Source organism: Branchiostoma lanceolatum, chromosome 1, assembly GCF_035083965.1.
Source record: "Branchiostoma lanceolatum isolate klBraLanc5 chromosome 1, klBraLanc5.hap2, whole genome shotgun sequence".
Taxonomy (NCBI): domain Eukaryota; kingdom Metazoa; phylum Chordata; class Leptocardii; order Amphioxiformes; family Branchiostomatidae; genus Branchiostoma; species Branchiostoma lanceolatum.
In genome coordinates this window covers 42,944,282-42,965,718 of record NC_089722.1, presented here as the reverse complement: position 1 = coordinate 42,965,718, position 21,437 = coordinate 42,944,282, and the positions used below count along the sequence as shown (strand labels likewise).

Below are 21,437 nucleotides of genomic sequence, written 5' to 3'. Positions count from 1 at the left end.
CATGAAAACAGAAGGATTGGGTAAAAATTTGCACCTGACTCCCTGAAACAGTGTGTACCAACTTGAAGGTAGACTTTCCATCAGACTCTGTTTTCATGTTGATATTCCAATCATAGTCATAGCATTATCTTTTAAGGTCCAGAAACCAAAGAATGAATTTGTGTGGCTTTACACATAACAATTTCTGGTATCTGTAACAGTTGTGATTTCACAGTCAGAAGGTAAATACACCCTTTCCATCACCTCAACACTTTGACAACAAAAGACAAACAGATATTTCTAATGGTTTAATGAGTACCATCGGTTTTCAACACAATCAGTGCAAAATGTATCACACCTTTGTGCACAGCAAAACTACAGCTAAAGATTTTCTTAGAAGTTTTCAAAATGATTTGATATTTACATTTAAAAGGACGACAAAATTTAAGTCTAAGTGCATCTTTGACATGTTCACAAAGGTCTAAGGATATCATGTAAACCTCAACAAGTTTTATGCAAAACAACTGAATTTTCCACTTCTTTTGACAAACAAAGATTCCCCAACAGCCATTGAAATACATATTTACACGTAAAGAAGAAAACATAAAACTATATTTATAGTTGATACATTGTATTGGCTGTTACATCCAGTGACAACTCAGACACGTCTGACAGACAAGTTAATTTTCCATTAATTGAATCCAGGGGTTCCACAAGGCTACTTCCTCTTCCCTCCCCTACTGGAGGTCCTGCCGCCCTTGCTGGAGTCGCCCTCCCCGAGCGCGGCCAGTTTCTGGGTTAAGACCTGGTCGTTGATCTTAAGTTGTTCGTCCACAGACATCTTCAGCTCCTTGACTTGACTCGCCAGCTGAGACTGGATCAGGGCTCGCAGTTCTTTCTTACGAGGAGACTCTGGTGATAAGAGGAGGGGAAGGAAAAGGGTCAGCAACAAACTAAGTTTGAGCTACAGCATACATTAAGCTTAACATTAATTGATTGATTCAAAAAGTGGATTCAAATGAAGTAACTCATGTACAAGCATTTGGATGCATTAAACTCAACATGTTGATGTATTCATATGCTTGTTCTTAAGTTACTGTCATTTGAATCCACATATTGGAGAAAAGTTTGTAAAATGCCGTCTTGTTTCTAAGACTTCTAGAGATGACATGGTACAAATTGAACAGCTTGGAAGCTACAAAAATGTAATATTAAGCATTTCAACATACAGATTCAAGGACTATCAACATGAGATTTGTTTAACTTTAAGATGTAGTAAATTCTATCTCTTCATCGTTTTCAAATTAATTTTTTTCACAAAACAAGTGATTGTTCTGTAGTAGACTCAACACAATATTACATATAACATCATGTACTATGCTGTTAGGAACCCTATGGTTTTAGCTCAATTCCATTGAGATTGTCTTATAAAATCATGACACAAGAGACAAGGACAGACACAAACAGGACAGTTAAAGAAACATTTGCATGCATCAGTACATGTACTTGGAAACGTAGCAAGGATTTAAATGTCATGCAGCAGTTTTTGCACCCATCCAGTAGTTTTGAAACAGCAGTGTTACATCATTTACAGCATCATTCTGGCCACAAAATTCTTATTTCAGACCTTATTATAAGCTGAAGGAAAGCACTTGACAGAAAAAACAAAATTGAACAGAAAACAGAGGAGTGTTGTATAGTATATCTGAAACAATGATTACAGTCACAATTAACACACCACACCACAGAACACCACACCACAGTTTTTCTACCTTCTGGAGTTTCCTCTGGTTTTTCTGGTTCTGTTGGAGCAACTTCTACTGGTGGACAGGAGAGGGGGGAGAGGGAGAAAACTTCAGATCAACAGTCTACAGGGAGTACTATAGGATACTAACAGGAGTCACTATGTACTCTACAATACTAAAGATATGTAAGAGGTAATTATTAATACTATCTATCCTACTATAGCCTGGTACCCAAAACTATTATAGCAGCTCAGTCTCTTCTGTCCTACTTGCACAGAGGATAAAAGAGACTTGGGAGATTTGACAGGGTTGGCTGCCAGGCTTGCCCTATTACATATTACTACAAAATTACTTCTACATGTATATACTGGCAGACAGATGGGAGAAAAGTCAGGTTTCTTTGAGTAGATGCCACTTCAGTACAATACTGGAGGCACTAGATGAGGATATCACAATGCTACAGGTACTAGAAGTAAGTACCTGTTTTATGATACATTGTTATAATGAAATGTAAACTAAAAGAGCTCATGAAAAGAGCAATAGATATCTGGTGAAGAGAAGTAAGATGGAAAGATGTAACGTTACAGTGCTAAAGACAATTGAGGTAACTACATTGTACCTATTCTATGCTACAACATACTAAGGGGATCTAAAGGAAAGGAACAGAATAGAGAAATGATTTGAAAGCTTTACTATGCTAATGTCTATAGGATGGAGGTTTGGATTGGTTGCCTGTCTTAGAATGGCTTTCTTTCACCCATTCACACCCTTCTTTCTCTGCCAAGTCTTTAGAAGGAAGCCCAGGTGAGTGACATTACCTTCCTGCGGCTCCTCTTGCTGCTCCGCTGCCTCAGCATCAGGACCGGGCTGCTCCTCCTCCTTCTGCTCCTCCTCTGTAACCATGACAACGTTAAACACACTGATGTAAGAGCCGTCAAGACAACCGACTTCAGCTGGGTTTATAAAACTACAGTTTCAGCACTAGGGACAGGGAAAGGTGCCATCTATTCTGTGGTAAACTCAGTACTACAAAAATGACACTGTTTGCAAGATGCTTTGAAATTGGTACCACTGAAGTCAAGCTCCACCCATGTTTCTCCCAGTTTTGACTATTGTGCTTTATACATGTATGTGATTCATATCTAATAGTAATCTATATAGTGATTTTTATCATAGGGATTGATCCTAAAACTCTTTTGGACATGCTTTAGGGAAAAGTGCCAGTGTGGATGCTAGAGCCATTACTTTTCTAACATCACCAGAAGAAGAACAAGGTCCATATGTCCATGGCTCATCGCTATTGGAAACAACGTTAAACACACTGATTTAAGAGCCCTCAAGACAACTGACTTCAACCTTATAAAACTACAGTTTCAGCACTAGGGACAGGGAAAGGTGCCAGCTATTCATGGTGGCAAACTCAGTACTACAGAGATGACACTGTTGGCAAGGCGCATTTGCTGGTACTAATTGTGGATCCTAATAAACTCAACTCAACTGAAGTCAGTCTTCTACCATGTTTCTTCCAGTTTTGACTATAGTGATTAATATGTGATTCATATCTAATAGTAATCTATAACAGGCGACACTTTAATTCCGGACTGACACTCTAATTCCGGACGACTTTCACCATTAAGGCATAATTTGAGTAGGAGACTTGATATTCAAGAGTATGTTATAGTGCTTGGTGAAAGTTACGTAGGTATCATCGGTAGGTCCCCTGGGACTTGGTCAGTTTTGCAGAATTTTGCAGAATTCTGCATCATCTGCAGAATTCTGCACATCATCTGCAGAATTCTGCGCATCATATACAGAATTCTGCGCATCATCTGCAGAATTCTGCACATCATATGCAGAATTCTGCGCATCATATGCAGAATTCTGCGCATCATATGCAGAATTCTGCAAGCCATATGCAGAATTTTTCTGCCAAACACAAAATATGACTGAATTTGCAGTGCTCACGGTATTAGAAGGTGGAATACCCTGTGGATATACACTCGCTTAACTATAGCAACATATAAAGTCCAATTGATTCAAGATGTACATTGTCCTCTACTCCTTGTCATATCCAAAATGTCACTATACTCTGTATCTGTGTCTATATAGCCGGTATAACCACCCTTCCGCGCAACACACAAGCTTCGTAGAGGCATGCTGTGTGGCAGCAGCTGGTTATATTACACCAAACGACTTGTCACATCTCACCTAAATAAATTATGTTATATGCAACTGCATGCATTGTTTAAAGCTATCTTATGAGAATACCTCTACGGTACTTGGCACAGGGAAACGGCTTACCGACAATAGATTTTGGTCATTTTATGCAAATTTGCGATTTTGCGACATACCGGAAAATGGCGTCCCGATTGTCCCATTCCAACTTCCCGCCAAACTTTACCTCCAATTAGACACAATTTCTTTTCAGACATGCGGTCAAAGTTATTTTTCATACAAAAACGTCAGAGCAAGGCGCCAGTTCTTGCCGGGGGAAGTTTGGTTGAGGTTTGGCGGAAAACAAAGTAACGGAAAGTAACGGTCACTGTTTTTTGTTTACATGACATGTCCTAACTTTGAAATTATATAGAATAACTTTTCGATGTCCTTCCCTGTAAGAATTTGTATCAAATTGTAGGTACATTTCTCATAAACATGATGACGAAAAATGCAGGGGGGTAGGGCTTCGAGAAAAGCTCAGACACGTCCGAGAGTGCAGACATGAATGTCCATTAGATAATTGAAGTTCTGATGTGACCTTGCAAGATCTCGCGTGGTTCTCCTGCGATCTTGCCCTGTTTCGCAAGATCTCGTGTGATTTTGCGAGGAAGGCCGAATTACGGCCCGGAGCTGATTGGATAAGCCAGTCACGTGGTAGGGTTCCACCACCGCCTGCATGGCCGCGTGCAAATGTGGCATAGACGCCATTGTTAACGTTTCCCTGTGCTTGGGTACAACGAGTTCCACCCCATAGCTACAATTTTTCCAGGAAAAAAGCTGGTACTCCCCACAAATTACTTGTTTAGTTTGGAGTATGGGAGCTGTGGGAAAACTAATTGCACTCAGGCCATTTGAAGCCTGGCTTTTGTGGAAAAAATCCTATGAGCGCTGTTGATATCTCGAGTCATCATGTCAAAGTTTTCGCAGTTACAAAGCTGGCAACTCAGGAATTTCGATCTTCTTTTCCATGGCATAAAAGATGGCAGAAATTTATTCTGAGGTGCATGAAGCAAGTAGAACCATATGATACATCAAACTGTCAAAGTCCATCCCAGTAATTTTTTGAAATAACATTAGAAGTTCAGGCCAATTTGATGTATTCTTAGCCAAGAACTATGATAACATGATTATGTTAAAAAAGGGTCCAATGATACTGCTAGCATTGAGGGTGATTTTCTCTATTTCAGGTGGTCTATGGGAGGTGTGCGATACTTACTGTTATGTGATATGAATGTCATTTGTCATTCATTGCTGACATTTGGTCTATAGTTATACCCAATATCTAACATTAATAAGAAATTTTCCCAAAACGCTGATTTCTTGAGGCTGCTGCTGTACATGTATCTTATTCTGACTAAAAGAAGCAGGTTCCGAAAATACAATGAACTCACACACTACATGTAAATGTACATGTATATAGTTATCATCGGTGCATGGATACATGTAGCAGAGATAGCCAGTACAGTCATTGACTGTGTGAGATTGACAAGCCTCCGTAACAGTCCTTCCCACTAGCGAATTTATCGGGTCCATGTTTTGGGGCTGGTTGGCCGTATCTGCTTGAGCCCCTGTATCTGCTTGGGATCCTGAAACCGTGGTGAGCTTGTAACTTCACACAGCTTGTAGCATCTGCTTGGTGATAGTATTGTGCGGTAAAAGATATTGTAAGCTCACAGCGGTTTCAGGATCCCTAGCAGATATGTGGCCTCAAGCAGATGCCAAAGACCCTGGACCTGATAAGTTGAAAAATCGCTAGTGGGAAGATCTGCAACGGAGGCTAGAGATTTACAGGATTTGCATCTTTGGCATTCATTCTCTCTTTCATTTGTTGTTTGAAAGTAGGAGAAAGATAATAAGCTACATGCATATACAATGTATTGTGCATGAAATGAACATCAATTATTATAAATGCTGTACTGCCACATCAGGTTATGATAGTAGAATCACTAGAATGGTTGACAAAACATCTTGTCACAGGTGTCTCATTAGTGGATAATGTTCCCAAGTTACCCTGAAGTCTTCAAAAGGATCTAAAGCCTACATAATATACACATCAAGGCAAAGTAATGTACAAAAAGATATTAAGTATTGAATGTACAGCAAATCTAAATCAATGCCAAGTAGTAAAGATGTGATGGGGAGAAGCTCAGATGGTGACTACTTACTTCAATTGGAGGAAGGAAGCACCCCCTGGAAGCTATGACTAATTTCATTTGTCTCAATTACATGCTAGATTACTGAGCTAGTCCTCAGGAGACCCTCAGCCCCCTGTTTAGGCTATTACCAGGCTATCGGCCTTCTGGTGTGGGATAAATCATCCAGTTTGTGTCAGTTGACAAGAGGGACAAGTACCTAATGTTGCTTGGGGTGACCAGTTCACATCTATTTATCTCAGCTCAAGAATAGCTGAGTTGTGGCAAGGAAGCCCACACGTGTGGCCACTACTTACAATGTACATGAATCTATCCTTTAAGTTAGTCCTACTGACCAGTCTAAGGGGTCCGGACCTTATTGCTACGGCCGCGTGGCGCGTTGGATACACCCGATCCCTCGATCTCGGAAGTTAAGCAACGCGCGGTCCGGACAGTGCTTGGATGGGGGACCAACCAAGGACGTCCGGATTGCTGTAGCCTCACGAAAGCTTTCCACAAAATCGTCTTCCGGGAGGGACGTAAAACGGGGGTCCCGTGCTCGAGGAGGTGCCTCGAACACGTTAAACAGCCTCATTACCCTACACATTGGGTACCTGCCTGTGGCACTGGCTGCAAATACACCTGACATTATTATTATGGCGGTACTGGTTAAGTGCATTTCTTTTTGGGCACTGGCGGCCAGCGTTTGATTCCCAGGAGCCAGTACCACGTGCCCCTTGCGTTTCATTGGTTCCCACACCAGTCTTGTTACTGTAATGGCAAAAGTGCCATATAGGGATATTGAACTCAGAGATTTCAGGAAGAATCCAAAAAGATAAGGGGGCATAGTGTAACAGTGAGATACAAGCGCCTCTTACTGACCAGTCTAATGAGTCCTTTAAGCCTTACTATATATAGTAAGTGCGTTTGGTTTGCGCTGTAGGTTGAGCTTCGATTCCAGGGAGCCAGGAGACTGTCTTTGATATAGTGTTACAATCCAGTGGGGTAGGTTATGTTTTGAAGGGTTGACCCTAACCTTACTACTGGTGCTGCTACCCCAGTGGAGGTCATGAGGTCAGCTCACACTGCTGCTATTGTGTGCAAACCCCCACAGTTCATTCTATATGTATAAGGTCTCATTTCTGTATTACTCCGAGTGGGTATGCTAAACGAGTGCGTGGCCCAAAAAAATGAACGGCTGCATGAACGTGTGTGTATATCGGTGGGAAATTCCCTTTTGGCTAGGCCAACCTATCTCAAGCGTCAAACTGATGAAAGCTTGTTTGTATCTGAAGAAATTAGCAGGCAAAGTTCGGCAGCCGCACGCGAGGTCGGACGTACACAGGCCGGGCATTGTGTGTGAATCGGTCCGGCGCTTACAGCTGGAAAGTGGCTTTGTGGGGGTGTAGCCAAGTGCAGTTTGTAATTGCTATAAAAAGAGATTGTATGTAGTAAAAATGTTGTCAATTTTTTTACATAATCTAGGGTAAATGTTCTCAACATGGAATGAAAAACATTGGCACATTTTCTATATCTTCATTACGAACGCGCCCACGTAAAACACATATTATAACATGTAATCCTATGGGGCGAAAAAACTCATGAATGAGACCTTAAACCAGAATCCTTTCCACCTGCAATATGCCCTCAGCCAGGGACAACATTGTTGAATGACAGGCGTATAATGGTTAATCCCAATCCCTGCCAGAAAGCAGGCTTGTGGTGTCCCTTCAGGGAAACTTGAAATGCTGTGGCCAGAGACCAGAAAAGAAAGTGGTGCATGTCTCACTGTATTGTGTGAATGTTACCATTTCGGCTTTGTGCTAATATGTAGCTGTTCTACATTTATATGTACCTTTTTGTATGTGCATGTGTGTATGTGTGAAAAATGAATTTCCAGTATAGACACTTAACGTTATATCTTGTCTTTGCTATGTGCAGTAATGTACACATCTTACCCTATACAATCACAAAGTAGATATTTTGTAGATATAAGGTCTCATTCATGAGTTTTTCCGCCCCATAGGCTTACATGTTATAAAACGTGTTTTACATGGGCGCGTTCGTAATGAAGCTATAGGAAATGCACCGATGTCATTCATTCTCTGTTGAGCTCATCTACCCTAGATCATTTGAAAAAATTGCCAACTACCAGTTGGCATACAAGACCTTTTTATGGCAATTAAAAGCGGCACTTAGCTAGACCCCCTAAATAGGCACTTTCCAGCTGAAAGTGATCAACCGAATTACCGCCAATGTCCGGCTGTGGACGTCCGACCTCGCGCGCGGCTGCCGAACTTTACCTGTTAATTTCTTCCGTTACAAACAAGCTTTCATCAGTTTGACGCCTGATATCAGCTGGCCTAGCTATAGGCGATTTTTACACCGATATAGACACACGTACATGCAGCCGTTCATTTTTTTGGGCAACGGACTCTTTTAGGGTACCCACTCGGAGTAATACATAAATGAGACCTTAAGTTGTATGTTACATATATCAGTCATGAGTAAAAAATGATTCAGGGTTCAAGGCAGTATTTGGACGCAATAGATAGGATTTGATCAAGACAGTATTTGTTATCTGTCTGCTTGTGTATGCAAATAAAAAAAGCTGTCTTCTTTAATGCAAAAAGTCATAAATCATAAACTTTAGCACCTACATTTACAGTTCACCATCATTATGGAAATATGCTGTTTTACAGTTTTGTTTTTAGTGTCTCTCTAAAATGGCAACACAATATTCTGACAGTGCACTCTTGTGAGAGCAGACACTGTCAGAGAACTGTTTTCTGGGTCAGGACACCTCGGGAGGGTCAGGTTGTCAACTGAAGTAATTAACACTGGTCTCTGGATTTGCCCTATGTTCTGGTCCTGGCAGGATCATATACCCTAGGGCAGGGTGGTGTAGGGGAAACATGCTCTTGTCTGGGTTAAAATGACTATTTCACCACAGGATACTGTCCTCATCCATACATTCTCCTGAACTTTGGGAAAGATGACCTTACCTCATGTACAATGGACATGCATGCAGTACATGTCAGCATGCATACAATGATTACTGTGAAAAAAGTGTATAATGTCCTTGATTTCTAGATACTATGCTAGCTTCTGGTAGATGAAAATGAATGATCACTTGAAAAAGTGTTGAAAAAATATTCATGCTTTCAAGAAATATGTTTCACAAAGTTAAAATGTACAACCTGTAGGAAAGGTTTAATAGGAGTGAAAATGAATTGAAGATCATGCCTGAAATGCATCTGTTTGACCTTTTGTCATGACTTCTACCTCCACCACCAGACACCTATTGGATCCCTTGTGAGAAGGGGCTGGAAATTCATACAGTGAAACAGAAATCAGCTAGACTGTAGAACATCAAGGTTTAAAAGAAACATGTAAAGTTAAAAGCTTTTAAAAAGATGAAAATACATTTAATAAGTTGAACTCCTTCCTTTCTGTTGAAGAATATCAGACTTGCTGCATTTTGCAATTTAGTGGTGCTGGTAAACTTTCCTAGATTACTGTGAAAATAAAACCTCTCCCAGGTGACCAGCTGGGGCAGGTCTGGGCAGAGGCCTTTCAGTTTACAGAGTAGAGTAGAGTACACTTCTGTGGTCTTGTAGCTGGGCAGGAATCTCCCACAAAATTTAGAGTATGGTGGTGCTTGGGGTAGAATAATCCAAGGATGCCAACAAGATAGTCCCGAAACAAGAATTAAAGGGAGCCAAGATATTTCCTGCTTGGAGTTATCTAACATTGCATTCTAAGTAAGAGATACAAAGAAATATTCAGTAGTTCAGTAGAAAACCTTTACTTTTGGTAACCAGTATGTTGGGTGCTAGAATTACAGTCTGATGATGGTGTGCCCAGTGTTCCCTTGTTCCAAATTTTCTATATGGAGATTCATATTTTCACTGTTGACTGAACTGCATGGTATTGGGCCAATTTATCTCAATTGAATGTATCAAATCGTTTTCAATGGCTCCTCAAATTATGGCCTTCTTTAGACTGGCGACGATTGAATGTCGTGCAGCTGCCTATCGTCACAACGTCGCCGGTATTTATTGGCCGTCTAAAAAGGATCAAAATAGTCGTGAGATGGCTATAAACGGTAATCCTGGAATCATCCTCACGACCACCTTGGACCTGGTCGTGCGACCCTTCAGCGAGGGGCTTGTGGCTTTTTTTTTTCTTGTCTAAAGAAGAACTGTCCCCAGCGATGGAAGTGGGTGATATGCTAATAAGCCTACAGGGTGCTGTTTCCTGTCCGGGAAGGAAAGTTTCTATCGTTTTCTTTGTAAATATGCATGCAGTTAGCAATGGAAACATATTTTCTCATCTGAAACCGGTTATTCTGGTGCAACGCCCTGCCACCATGGCAGTGGCTACTCTGGTATGCTCCCATTCTTCGATCCCGGAAGGGGCCGCAAACGTCGGATTAAATCACAGGTATTGCCCATCTCTGTTGAGCACGTTCTCAACGTCTCATATGTGCAGTAGTACATTGTACATCTGCAGGGCAACAGTTGTTGCAAAGTCAGTAAAAACTTCAGTTTTTGCATTAAGAAAACAAGCGGTTCCCCTGCCATATTGAATTTGTGCGCAAGAGGTCACTTTGAGTCATACGCGCACATCAATGGCATTCTGTGCCGCGGGGGTCCTGTGATATTTCCTGACCGTGTATCTAAACAGAATCGTTGCTCACAACAATAATCGCATGACCGTTGTCAGTCTAAATTTGAAGGACTTTCCACTTTTGAAACTGACTGCCCAATAATTATTGGAGCTTGGAAAGTTGGATCTGTAACCTCCATTAACATTAATCTGCCGGGTTACATAAAACTGCCACTTTGAAAAACAGTGTATTTGAGAGATATCTTGTGCAGCACCCCCAGGTATGCACAGTTTATATATACAATTTGGGGTGCATTATACTGGGGACGTTTGGTAGGAGATCTGTTGCAATCTTTTCAAGGTGAGAATTATGTACCCTGGTACATGTTACAGGCATTGGAGGTTCAAATCACCCAGGTATGAATTGAACCTGCTTGGTACAGGTAACTACACTGTACATGCATTTTCAGGCTGTAGGTTGCAGCTATGTCTCTCTACTATCATCTAGATTATTAAGTGAGGTTGTTGTCTTCCAATGATTTAAAACTTTCAATATATAGCACTAGTCTTAGTATCTGCAAGTTCCCCCAGAGTACAACATGTATGTAACAGTACTGTAACAATACATTTACTAGTTTTATTTGTGCCTCAACCTCCATAGAAAACAGAGTAATGAGAAAATAGATTCTTGATAATTACATGACCTCAATTCCCAGTACATATGTGTACTTTACTTTGTTGTCTGCCATTACGAATACATCTATTCCTGGTCTCCAAGCTTCATGATTCTAAAGACCCACCGACATCATCGTTATCTTGCTTCGATGCTTTTACATGAAAATCTTTAGTTAATGCCCCATGGGTCTCAATCATAGTATTACTAGTGCAACAGTGGGGTCAAGCGCCACTAACTGACTAGTCTACAATGTAACTGGTCTGGACCTTTTAGCCTAGTGGTTAGCTTGTGTGTGGGCCGGCAGACCCGGGTTCGATCCCTGCTCTGCGGGAGCCAGGAGACTGTTCTACTCTCTGCTCCTCTTATGTTTTACTAGTGTCACACACCAGTATATACATGTACATGTATTTGAAAGCTTCATCCCTATCCCTGCCAATCTGAGTCAATGTTTAACTCCAAGCCTCCACCCATAGCATGTTGAAACAGCTGGGCTTAAGGGCAGACTTCAGAAGCCACCCGCAGTATCCCGCAGGTGCCAAAAAAATCAATTGTCCTAAAACATGTTATCAACATGTAGAATCTGACCTTCATAAGATTGTAAATAGTGTTAACAACGTTAAAGAACCCACCACACCTTTCGAAAAAGAGTACATGTAGGGGCATGCCCCGGTGTGCGATGGTCCAAACCTTACAGTCCGGTCTGGGATGACATCTTGAAAAGGTGATAGTTCACCTGTTGTGTCAATCCTTCCACAAATGTGGAAAATCGAAATAAATAAATAAATAAATAACAAGAACGAGATTGATAGAACATGTAGCAAATAACACAAAAGGTACATGTAACTGAGGTACAGCCGGTTAAAGTAGTACTCTAACTTAGACCAACTGCCAAGGAGGTTTTATATTAAATACCTCCTTGGACCAACCAGTTGTAACCTTTGGAAAAAGACTTTCTCACCTGTATAAGCTAAATATCATTTGTCACCATCCCCCAATCTCTGTATGGCAATGATATGAAAATAAAGTAGAGTAGAATCTAAGGCATAAAACATATGAAAAGATCTTTTCCTTTGTTTTGTTTTTCTGACTGGGGGTAGCGGCTGTGGTAAAAGTTCCTTGGGGTGTGTTGGACCTGTAGCCGAGGAACTGGCCTGTGTAGGTCCTGGAAATAGTCTGGCATCCAGGCTACAACTTACAAGCCAAGAAAAAACTGAAGAAGACAAGACACCAGAACTGTTCACAGCTATGAAACAAAACAACACAGCGTCCACTATGTCAGTGCCTTGTCCTGTGGAAGGCCAGTCCCGAAGGTCTTCAGGCCCATAATTGGGTGGACATACCAGGGGATCATTTTGCCCCAGTTTCTTGGGTTCTGAGAAAGGGGTCATTGAGTCAGGTCAACTTAGTGGGTTGTTCAGGTCACCCAGAGGTATCAGACAGATTGGTCTCAGATTTATCAACTGGTCCAAAGATTCAAGGCTAAACATGGTTATTCCCTGACTACTTCACCTGTCACATATTTATCACAGACGTTTGTACTTACACAGTCATGCAAATGAATGATCAACCTACTATTCCCAGTATTAAGGTTCAAACAGAAGCAGTGTATCATATCTCTGATACATGTACACAAAGCCACTATAGGAGATACCTGCCAGGTTGACCGGGGCAAATCCCTCAATGACATCAGATTTAATTGTCTATGACATTTTGAACCCTCGTAATCCCTATTTCCGGCATTCTGAGAGGAAAATAATTGTGGAGCATATTTTGCATTATTTTTTTTCAATGGCCCTCCACCACGGCTTGTGGTTGCTATGGAATGGGCGATTGGCATGCACATGCATGTACATGTACATAGACAAGCTTCTCATCTATATCTGAGCATGGAAGTAGCCAACCATGAATGCGTAACTAATACTAAACAGGCAAAGAGATCCTTTCTCAGCTGGACAGAATTGTCACAGTCTTCTCCTAAAATGGCTTCAAAGGCCATTATGCCTTACAAAATCCTTACAAAAGTACTCTCCAAGCAGAGGTTGGGAGAGAAGGTTGTGACCATCTTATCATATGCCCTGTTTTCTCTCTCTCTCTCGATCACAATCTTCTCTCCTAACCTCTGCTTGGAGAGTAGCCTGCCCACTGTAGCCCACATCTGGCCTGGCCACTTTGGCACACCTCACAGTCACAGGTTACCCTGTAAGTGAGGGCTAGTATCACATGGGGATACTGTTATACAAACCAATCTGTCACACCTATTTACAGAATGATCCTTAGATAAACTATTAGCCTACTAAACAGCATGTAGCAGCTACTGGAATTGTTGACCTAGTTGCTGAAACAGCTCCTGGTGTTACTAGGATTGGTAAAACAATTGCAGTATTTCAGCTAATGATGATTTTGAGATTTGATATATTACAGGTAGAAATTGTAAATACCAAAGGCAACTTAAAATGGACACATTTTCTTATTCAATTGCTGTCGGAGCAATCATGACAAAATGTCCATAACTGACTAGCTTGCTCGCAATGTTCCCTAGTTTCACTAATAATTGTTCAATAGACTTCACACCTTATGTGGCGAAATAAAGTTCTCTCTTATAGTTCTCTGACTCCCTTATGCAAAACAGGTAAAACATCATATATTCATTTATTGATTGATTTCTATGAATATATATTGAAGTATTATCAATGATCATGAATAATCTGAAGAAACTTAAACAAAACTTGGACCCATTATGTATAGTTATGCATAAGACATAAAACTGAGATCTAGGAGGCCACTCTGGAACTCCAGCATTAAACTGGGGGTGTTAAATAGTAAGAACTTACAAGGGCTGAATTTAAAGGCATCCAGAGTGAGTAGGGCAGAGTATTTTATGAGGCTGCTTGAAACTTGAATAAAAAAAAATTCAATTTCTAGTCATTCCTACACAAAGTAAGTTTCAATAACACTATATATCGACATCAAAGGAGCAAAGATACAATGTCGTTGTGTGGTGAGAACTGATAGAAATTCTAAAAGAATGATCCTGACTGTCCATCACAAAGTAGCGGTTCGACCAATGAGAGAGTGACTGCTTATGTTTTAATTTTGCATTTCTATGTTTTGACAGAGGTGGGCGGGGCTATGGTATGGGTCTAGCAAGAAGACATTTGCTCTCTGCACGATTGGAGTACCAAATGCATATAGAAGCTGAGTTTTAATCTATCCAAATGTTAAGTGTTGAGATTTACTCGTTCCAAGTGTCCTATTGCATGAACTTACAACTATCACATGTCAGGTTCATATTTCACTGTTACAGTAGTGGACAACATGTCTGACCTTGGTGTCAAATCAAAATCTGACCTTAAGTGGGACAACCACATTGTTAGTATGGTAGCTAAACAAACTCAATGCTTGGTTTTCTAAATCGTACTGTAGGGTTCAATTCCAACCCTGACATTTGGAAAGCGTTGTACCTTTCTGAATAAGTGTTTTTGAATATTGCTCACCAGTTTGGAGCCCTATGTCACGTAATCTCACAGCCCTTCTTGAGGGCGTCCAGCGGAGGGCATTGAAATTCATTCTTGGGCCCTCCGCAGGTCACCTCGACTATAAGTCAAGACTGTCTAGCCTAGGCTTGCTGCCTCTGTCTTACAGAAGGGAAATATCTGACGTTGTAGCATAATTGTTAAGTCCCATGCAAAGGTGTTCGACTTGGATGTAGCGAGCCTAGCCAACTTTCCTACAAGAACAACCCGTAGACTAAGGCCATACATGTTAGTTCCATCTAGACTTAAAACATCAGCATTTGCATCCTCGTTCACACCTTTCCTCATCTCGATTTGGAACAAACTTGAGGTTGAAACAAGAAGGCTGGGTACAAATGCTTCAAGCCCTGCCGACGTGGCTACCTTCAAAAGGAAACTCTTTTCTGTCATGAGAAATAGGTTCTGCCAATCGTTCAACTTGGAACAACCCTGTACATGGTCACTAGCGTGCAGTTGCTCCACTTGCCTTGCTACAATGCCTCGTTAATTTGTAACGTTCAAATTGCTACCTCATTATGAATCTTGTGCTGTTTCTTTAATTCATCTCTACCTTTGTATTGTATACTTAGTTAAGTTGAATTCTATGTCGATTTATTTATATCGGTTATCTATATTGTTTTATGATAATGTTTTGATTGTGTGCGGGGTACACCTGTTTTGCCATGCCATCCATTTTTATCAGTCAGCGCCAGAGAGAGCCCCTGTCATATTTGGACAGATTAGACTGACTGTGTAAATCATGGTAGACTGGTGAATTGCTGTACAATGGACTGTACTATGGATCCAGCGCGTAGATATGGTTAGATGACTTAGATCAGTGACAGACCATTCTTCTTATAGCATCATTCGGTTGAATGTAGGAAGTTTCTAGGACGCGGATTCAGCTCTGCCACAAAAGAATGTGACAGATGATCACGTCAGCACCGCACCGTCAAAAGCGACTGCTATGTCGGTCCACGCGTCTGTAGCCCTAACCGAGTCGCTGTGCGGTTTCCAACTAGATCTGAGAACTGCGATTAGGTGTATGTTAAGACGCCAGTCTTTTATTATTGCAACAGTATGTGAATATACTGCTGCTGCGAACCTAAAACCGCCGACAACACCCCATGTCATCCTTAACGCGAAATCAAATCCCTGCGAACTTAAATACATTCACAGCAATAAGACAGTGTACAAGTAGAGACCAATCTTTATTGAGTACAGCATGCTGTCTGCCAAAACGCAATGCCGCCTTTGCTTTGGTAGGCGTGCGTCTCTTTATGGTGACCCACCCAGGACCTCCCATACGATCGCTATCAACGTGGTTGTCAATGGAGACCACCTTATTTTGTTAGTGAAAACAATTTCAGACATATTGGCATTATTGTGCCTCTACATAGGCACTTATCAGCTCATTTGTACCGCGTTTGCCGATATCTAGCGCACCTTTTTAGTTAACTTGTCGACGATTTTTGAAAAATTTTGGTGCAGTTATCCGGCATTCGTGACAATACGCAGTGCAGATATGCGGAGTCACTAACAATGCAGTGAATAGGAACCGGTTTGGGATTTTGGGATTCGGTGCAGGTAAATGGAATGTGCGTTTATCCGAGGTGCAGTTAAGTGGCTTCTACTGTAAATGTTCTAGCAAAATAATTGTAAGGTTGATTCTCCATTCTAGCCATGCACCGTCTTTCCCCTTTAAATCAACTGCCTCCTGTGTTCTACATTTGCTTGGATCCTTGTAAGTGAGCTACAAAATGACCATAATCTAATTCGTCATGAACAAAAAACGATAGCTGTTATTCTGCTATTCTGAAATTTGGGAGAGGTTACGATGGGTCTTGATCAAAGTACAAGTGCCATGCCTGGCAGTGTGCCTAAAGCCACCCCGACAGGGCCGTACAGATGGCAGGTAATGTTGGCGATGTTATGAAAACTGTGTGGAAATCAGGCCTAGACTAAGACTGTTATTCACTTCCCTCTGTAATTTTCCAACTAGCACTCACTTTTAGACAATATACGATCTTCCATGTATTCAAACTTAAACCTGAGAAGGTAAGATGTGACATGTCATTCGGTGTAATATAACCAGCTGCCTCCATGGCACGTGCTTGCAAAGCTTGTGTGTTACACGGAAGGGTGGTTATACCGGCTATATAGACACAGATACAGAGTATAGTGACATTTTGGATATGACAAGGAGTAGAGGACAATGTACATCTTGAATCAATTGGACTTTATATGTTGCTATAGTTAAGCGAGTGTATATCCACAGGGTATTCCACCTTCTAATACCGTGAGCACTGCAAATTCAGTCATATTTTGTGTTTGGCAGAAAAATTCTGCATATGGCTTGCAGAATTCTGCGCATCATGCACAGAATTCTGCATATGATGCACAGAATTCTGCATATGATGCGCAGAATTCTGCATATGATGCACAGAATTCTGCATATGATGTGCAGAATTCTGCAGATGATGCGCAGAATTCTGCAGATTTCTGCAGAATTCTGCAAAATTCTGCAAAACTGACCAAGTCCCAGGGGACCTACCGATGATACCTACGTAACTTTCACCAAGTACTATAACATACTCTTGAATATCAAGTCTCTTACTCAAACTATGCCTTAATGGTGAAAGTTCGTCCGGAATTAGAGTGTCAGTCCGGAATTAAAGTGTCGCCTGTTCTATATAGTGATCTTTATCATAGGGATTGATGCTAAATCTCTTTTGGACATGCTTTAGGGAAGAGGACCAGTGTGGATGCCAGAGCCATCACTCATTTATATCACAAGAACAAAGACAAGGTCCATATGTTCAAGGCTCATCGCTATTGGAAACAATGTTTACATAACTAACGTAGCTTCAGCACCACGGACAGGGACAGGCCTCTATCTGTTTGTCCCAAAGATTCTCACGGGTCTCAGCACCAGTGGAATTGTTTGCAGAAAATGAGAACTCTCCTCCCTGAAAACCCCCAGCACGTGGTCACAGAAGCTGTAAAACTTGGGGATAGTAAATATATCTCACCTTCGATGGGCTGGGGAGTTTCTGGGATCCCCACATACTTCATGGTCAAGTCCAGCTGAACCTGCGGACAACACAAACAAGAAAAGGGTCAGGTTCACTATTGTCTGTCACAGGATCAGGTACAAGGCATCCTACGTATCAAGTGGCAAAAGACCTTCACAGGACCTTGACCTTGATCACAACACCCAAGGTCACAGCTAATGTACAGTATATACAATGTATAGCAATATCAGTACTTATCCTACACAACTCTTTTACATATTCGAGCTAAATTTCTCACACCTACTCATAACAGGAAACTCAAATTCAAACTTAAAAACAAAATATTCATTAATCTATAATAATTAACCTTCTCCCTGCTGCCTAACTCTGCAACCAATAGAAACTTGGGTGCCAAACGGCTACTTCAGTGTGCTAGAGGTTAAGATCCTTAAAGTACAATAGCCAAGACAGGAAAACAAGCAGGCCCATCCATAGCCACCCCTGAAGGAACGAAACGTGGGTTACCTTGGGTGTGAAGACGTATTTGTAGAGTTTGAAGTGTCTGAAGTACGTGTTGACGACGTAATCCGTGATGCTCCTGACTTGGTCGGCGTCAAACAGGTCCACACTGAAGGGGGGTCTCTGTGGGGGGTTAGGTTGACAAGGGGGATGACTGTGGTGGATTGTCTCTAAATGGAAAAAGCTTCATGCAACAGGATGCTATATATATGAGGGTCTGCATGGGGGGTCCCAACTAAGATGACTTTCCCTACGAATTACAGAAAATAAAAACAGGCTGCCTACGCCGCACGGAAAAGAGCTACATCAGTCAATATTGACCAGAGTAAAACCCTAATTCACATCAACCCTGCAGCTTTGGCTATGGCGAAACAGTAATTCGAGAATGATTGATAGTCTTTTCCACAGCTGAAGGCTTAACTCAGTTCTGTTGCAAAGTTCTTTTCCGCAGATCTGCTTCAATTTCTTCAACGCTGCACATCAAGCTAGCTTGTCCTGATCATATATCATGCTACATGCATAGTGAGTATAAGTAAATAAACTGATTTCATTTGTATGACCATGGTGGCTAGATGGCCTAAAATCTAATCATTTCCAGGAATCATCAAGACCTACCCACATACCAAATATCAATATAATCCATCCAGGCTTTCTTGAGTATTGCTGTTCATCCACATCCACACACACACACACACACACACACATCCACACACACACACACACACAAATGCTACCAAAAACCTTCTTGTCAAAGGTACTAGTAATAAATCAGTTTCATTTGCATGACCATGCCCTCACCTTGGTTCCGTGACAGAGCAGTAGCTCTGTGAAGTAGTTGTAACATTCCTGCACGTTTCCAAACGGGGTTTCTGGAACAAAAGCCGACAGTTTAGTGGCTGACATTTTGTAATTCCAATCAGACAGGTCCAGAACAACTTTAATGATCATGTTTCACAGTGGCAAGTGAGGTTTGATAGGGTAACGATTAGCTGTTGATAGCATAGTTGTGAGCCTTCAACCAACAGCAGAGGCTGTTGAGGAGGGCAAACAAAAAATCGTGCGTGTGATAAGGAGGTCATAATTTCTGGGGCGAACAAGCATTTCAAAGTAAAAGAAAGGACTTGACTTGACTTCCCTAACAACCTCTGCTTGGAGAGTAGCTAGTCAATAGATTCTGTAAAGAGGTGCTGTACAGATGCTGTACCGACCTACGCAGACGCCGTGCGTTCGCTTGACGATAGAGAAAAAGGCGGAAGTCTGCTCCTTGGTGAATCCCTGGGCGCGTGCGTACAGAACCGTGTACACGAACAGGTCCATCAGCACTCCATCCTTCAGGTTCTCCCGGTGGTCCGACATGCCGAAGATCTGACCCAGGATGCTGCAAGGAAGGACAGAAACCGACTGAGTGATAATTATCTAATGCCTGCTCAGAAGAGGACTAGAAATAGTCATGCTTTTAAGTACTGGAGTTATCAGCCAAGGATTGATGTGTTCAAAAATTCGTATTTTCCGGATACCATAGTAGAATGGAACTCGTTGTCATCAAGTACTGTAGGAGCATCTTCACTAAGTAGCTTTAAAGAACGGTTACAGTCAGATGTGCAAAGACTAGGTGTAACAGACCGTTTGGAGTAATATAACCAGCTGCTGCCGCACCGCGTGCCTGCGAAGCTGGTGTGTTACGCCTAATGGCGGTTGTACCAGCAATATAGATACAGATACAGAAACCATAAATATACACCTACTTTTCTTAAGCTTACTGAAAACCTAAATTAACCTCCATCGCTTGCTCACGGTCTAACCTGGAAAACTTACTGTAACAGTAAATACAAGGAATGGCAATAAACGCACAATACATACAATATACATCTCAAATCAATTAGCTTGTTAAGAAGTTAAGATCTCTCGGTGATCCTGGTTAAGATGCTAAGCAAAAAGGTAAAATCTGTGACCTGACATCTTGAAGATCTGACCTAGAATGTTGCAAGGAAGGAAAGAAACTTTGAAATATACATCTAAATTTAGTTCAGCTAAGTGAAAAGCTAAATCAACTTTTTCCCTGCTGCCTAACCCCATGACCCTTACAAATTTAGCAGGCCAAAGCCTAAGTTAACTCTTTTACTGGTCACAACAAGAAAGACCGAACTGAATGACTTTAGTAAGTCTGCTGTCACCTTAGATGTATAGAATTTTGGTATGATTTTTACCTTCTCAGGTCGTCGGGTGTGGTCGCCTGGTCGATGGCATCCATGTGATTGACAGACAGGTCCTCCCTGGGGTCAACATAGGGAAACGTTGGTGTGAGATACATCCTCAACATGGGGAAACATTGGTATGAGATACATCCTCAACATGGGGAAACATTGATGAGATACAAGAAACAAGAAAGTTGTTAAACACTATGACCATTTGAAAAAGACAAAATGATAATAAAACAAACAAGGTCAACTGTTGAACTTACCACACGACAACCCGTCCCTTGTGTCGGCGGGGCTACAAGAAAAGACCGGGAATCATGAGAAAAATGACTGATCCAGATATCAAGCACTGTGCAAAAGTAAACATTAAGCTTCCTCTTTTATTTTTATCTTTGTGTGCAATTCTGAGTTTATAATTTATCTTAACGTGTCATCAAATCTTTGCCTTGAGACTTATAACTCATAGATATCGATGGTATCAAGAAGTCGACTGCAAGTCCTTAATAGATTAGAATACCTATAAACAATGGCGGTGGGTGGGGGGCGAGAGAGCTCCCAACCCTTGAGACTAAACAACAACATGGAAGAAGCACAACAACAACAAAAGACAGGTAAAAAAAACACTGTCTGTGACGTTACCTGTATGATTTTGGTGCCAGGCGTGGATTCCGTGGGTGCAGGCATGTTTGCCAAGGCGACTTCGAAGAACGACATGAGACGACTTTGACAGCAAAGGTGGAAACTCGATATCTGTTGGAGCTGGGCTTCCCTTAGCAACCGGCCTGGCAACGGTCGGGACTGGTACACTATAGGGTGGGGTCGTTACAATAGTTT

General features: G+C 41.5%; 1 protein-coding gene across 3 annotated transcripts; it reads right to left on the bottom strand.

Annotated features, from left to right (window-relative positions):
* Positions 1 to 272: 272 nt before the first annotated feature.
* On the bottom strand, positions 273 to 21,409 carry LOC136424150 (cilia- and flagella-associated protein 119-like). 3 transcript variants are annotated; one of them, XM_066412630.1, is made up of 10 exons: positions 21,243 to 21,409; positions 20,867 to 20,898; positions 20,613 to 20,678; positions 19,614 to 19,783; positions 19,204 to 19,274; positions 18,412 to 18,528; positions 17,905 to 17,965; positions 2,543 to 2,617; positions 1,752 to 1,799; positions 273 to 891 (listed from the first exon to the last, which is right to left on the bottom strand). In XM_066412630.1, the coding sequence occupies exons 1-10, from the start codon at positions 21,315 to 21,317 to the stop codon at positions 698 to 700; spliced, it is 909 nt and encodes a 302-aa protein (XP_066268727.1). In that variant the 5' UTR covers positions 21,318 to 21,409; the 3' UTR covers positions 273 to 697. The 3 variants fall into 3 exon arrangements, with proteins under 3 accessions (XP_066268727.1, XP_066268737.1, XP_066268746.1); XM_066412640.1 differs by having other exon boundaries at positions 1,752 to 1,796; XM_066412649.1 differs by lacking the exon at positions 1,752 to 1,799.
* Between the last annotated feature and the right edge of the window lie 28 nt (positions 21,410 to 21,437).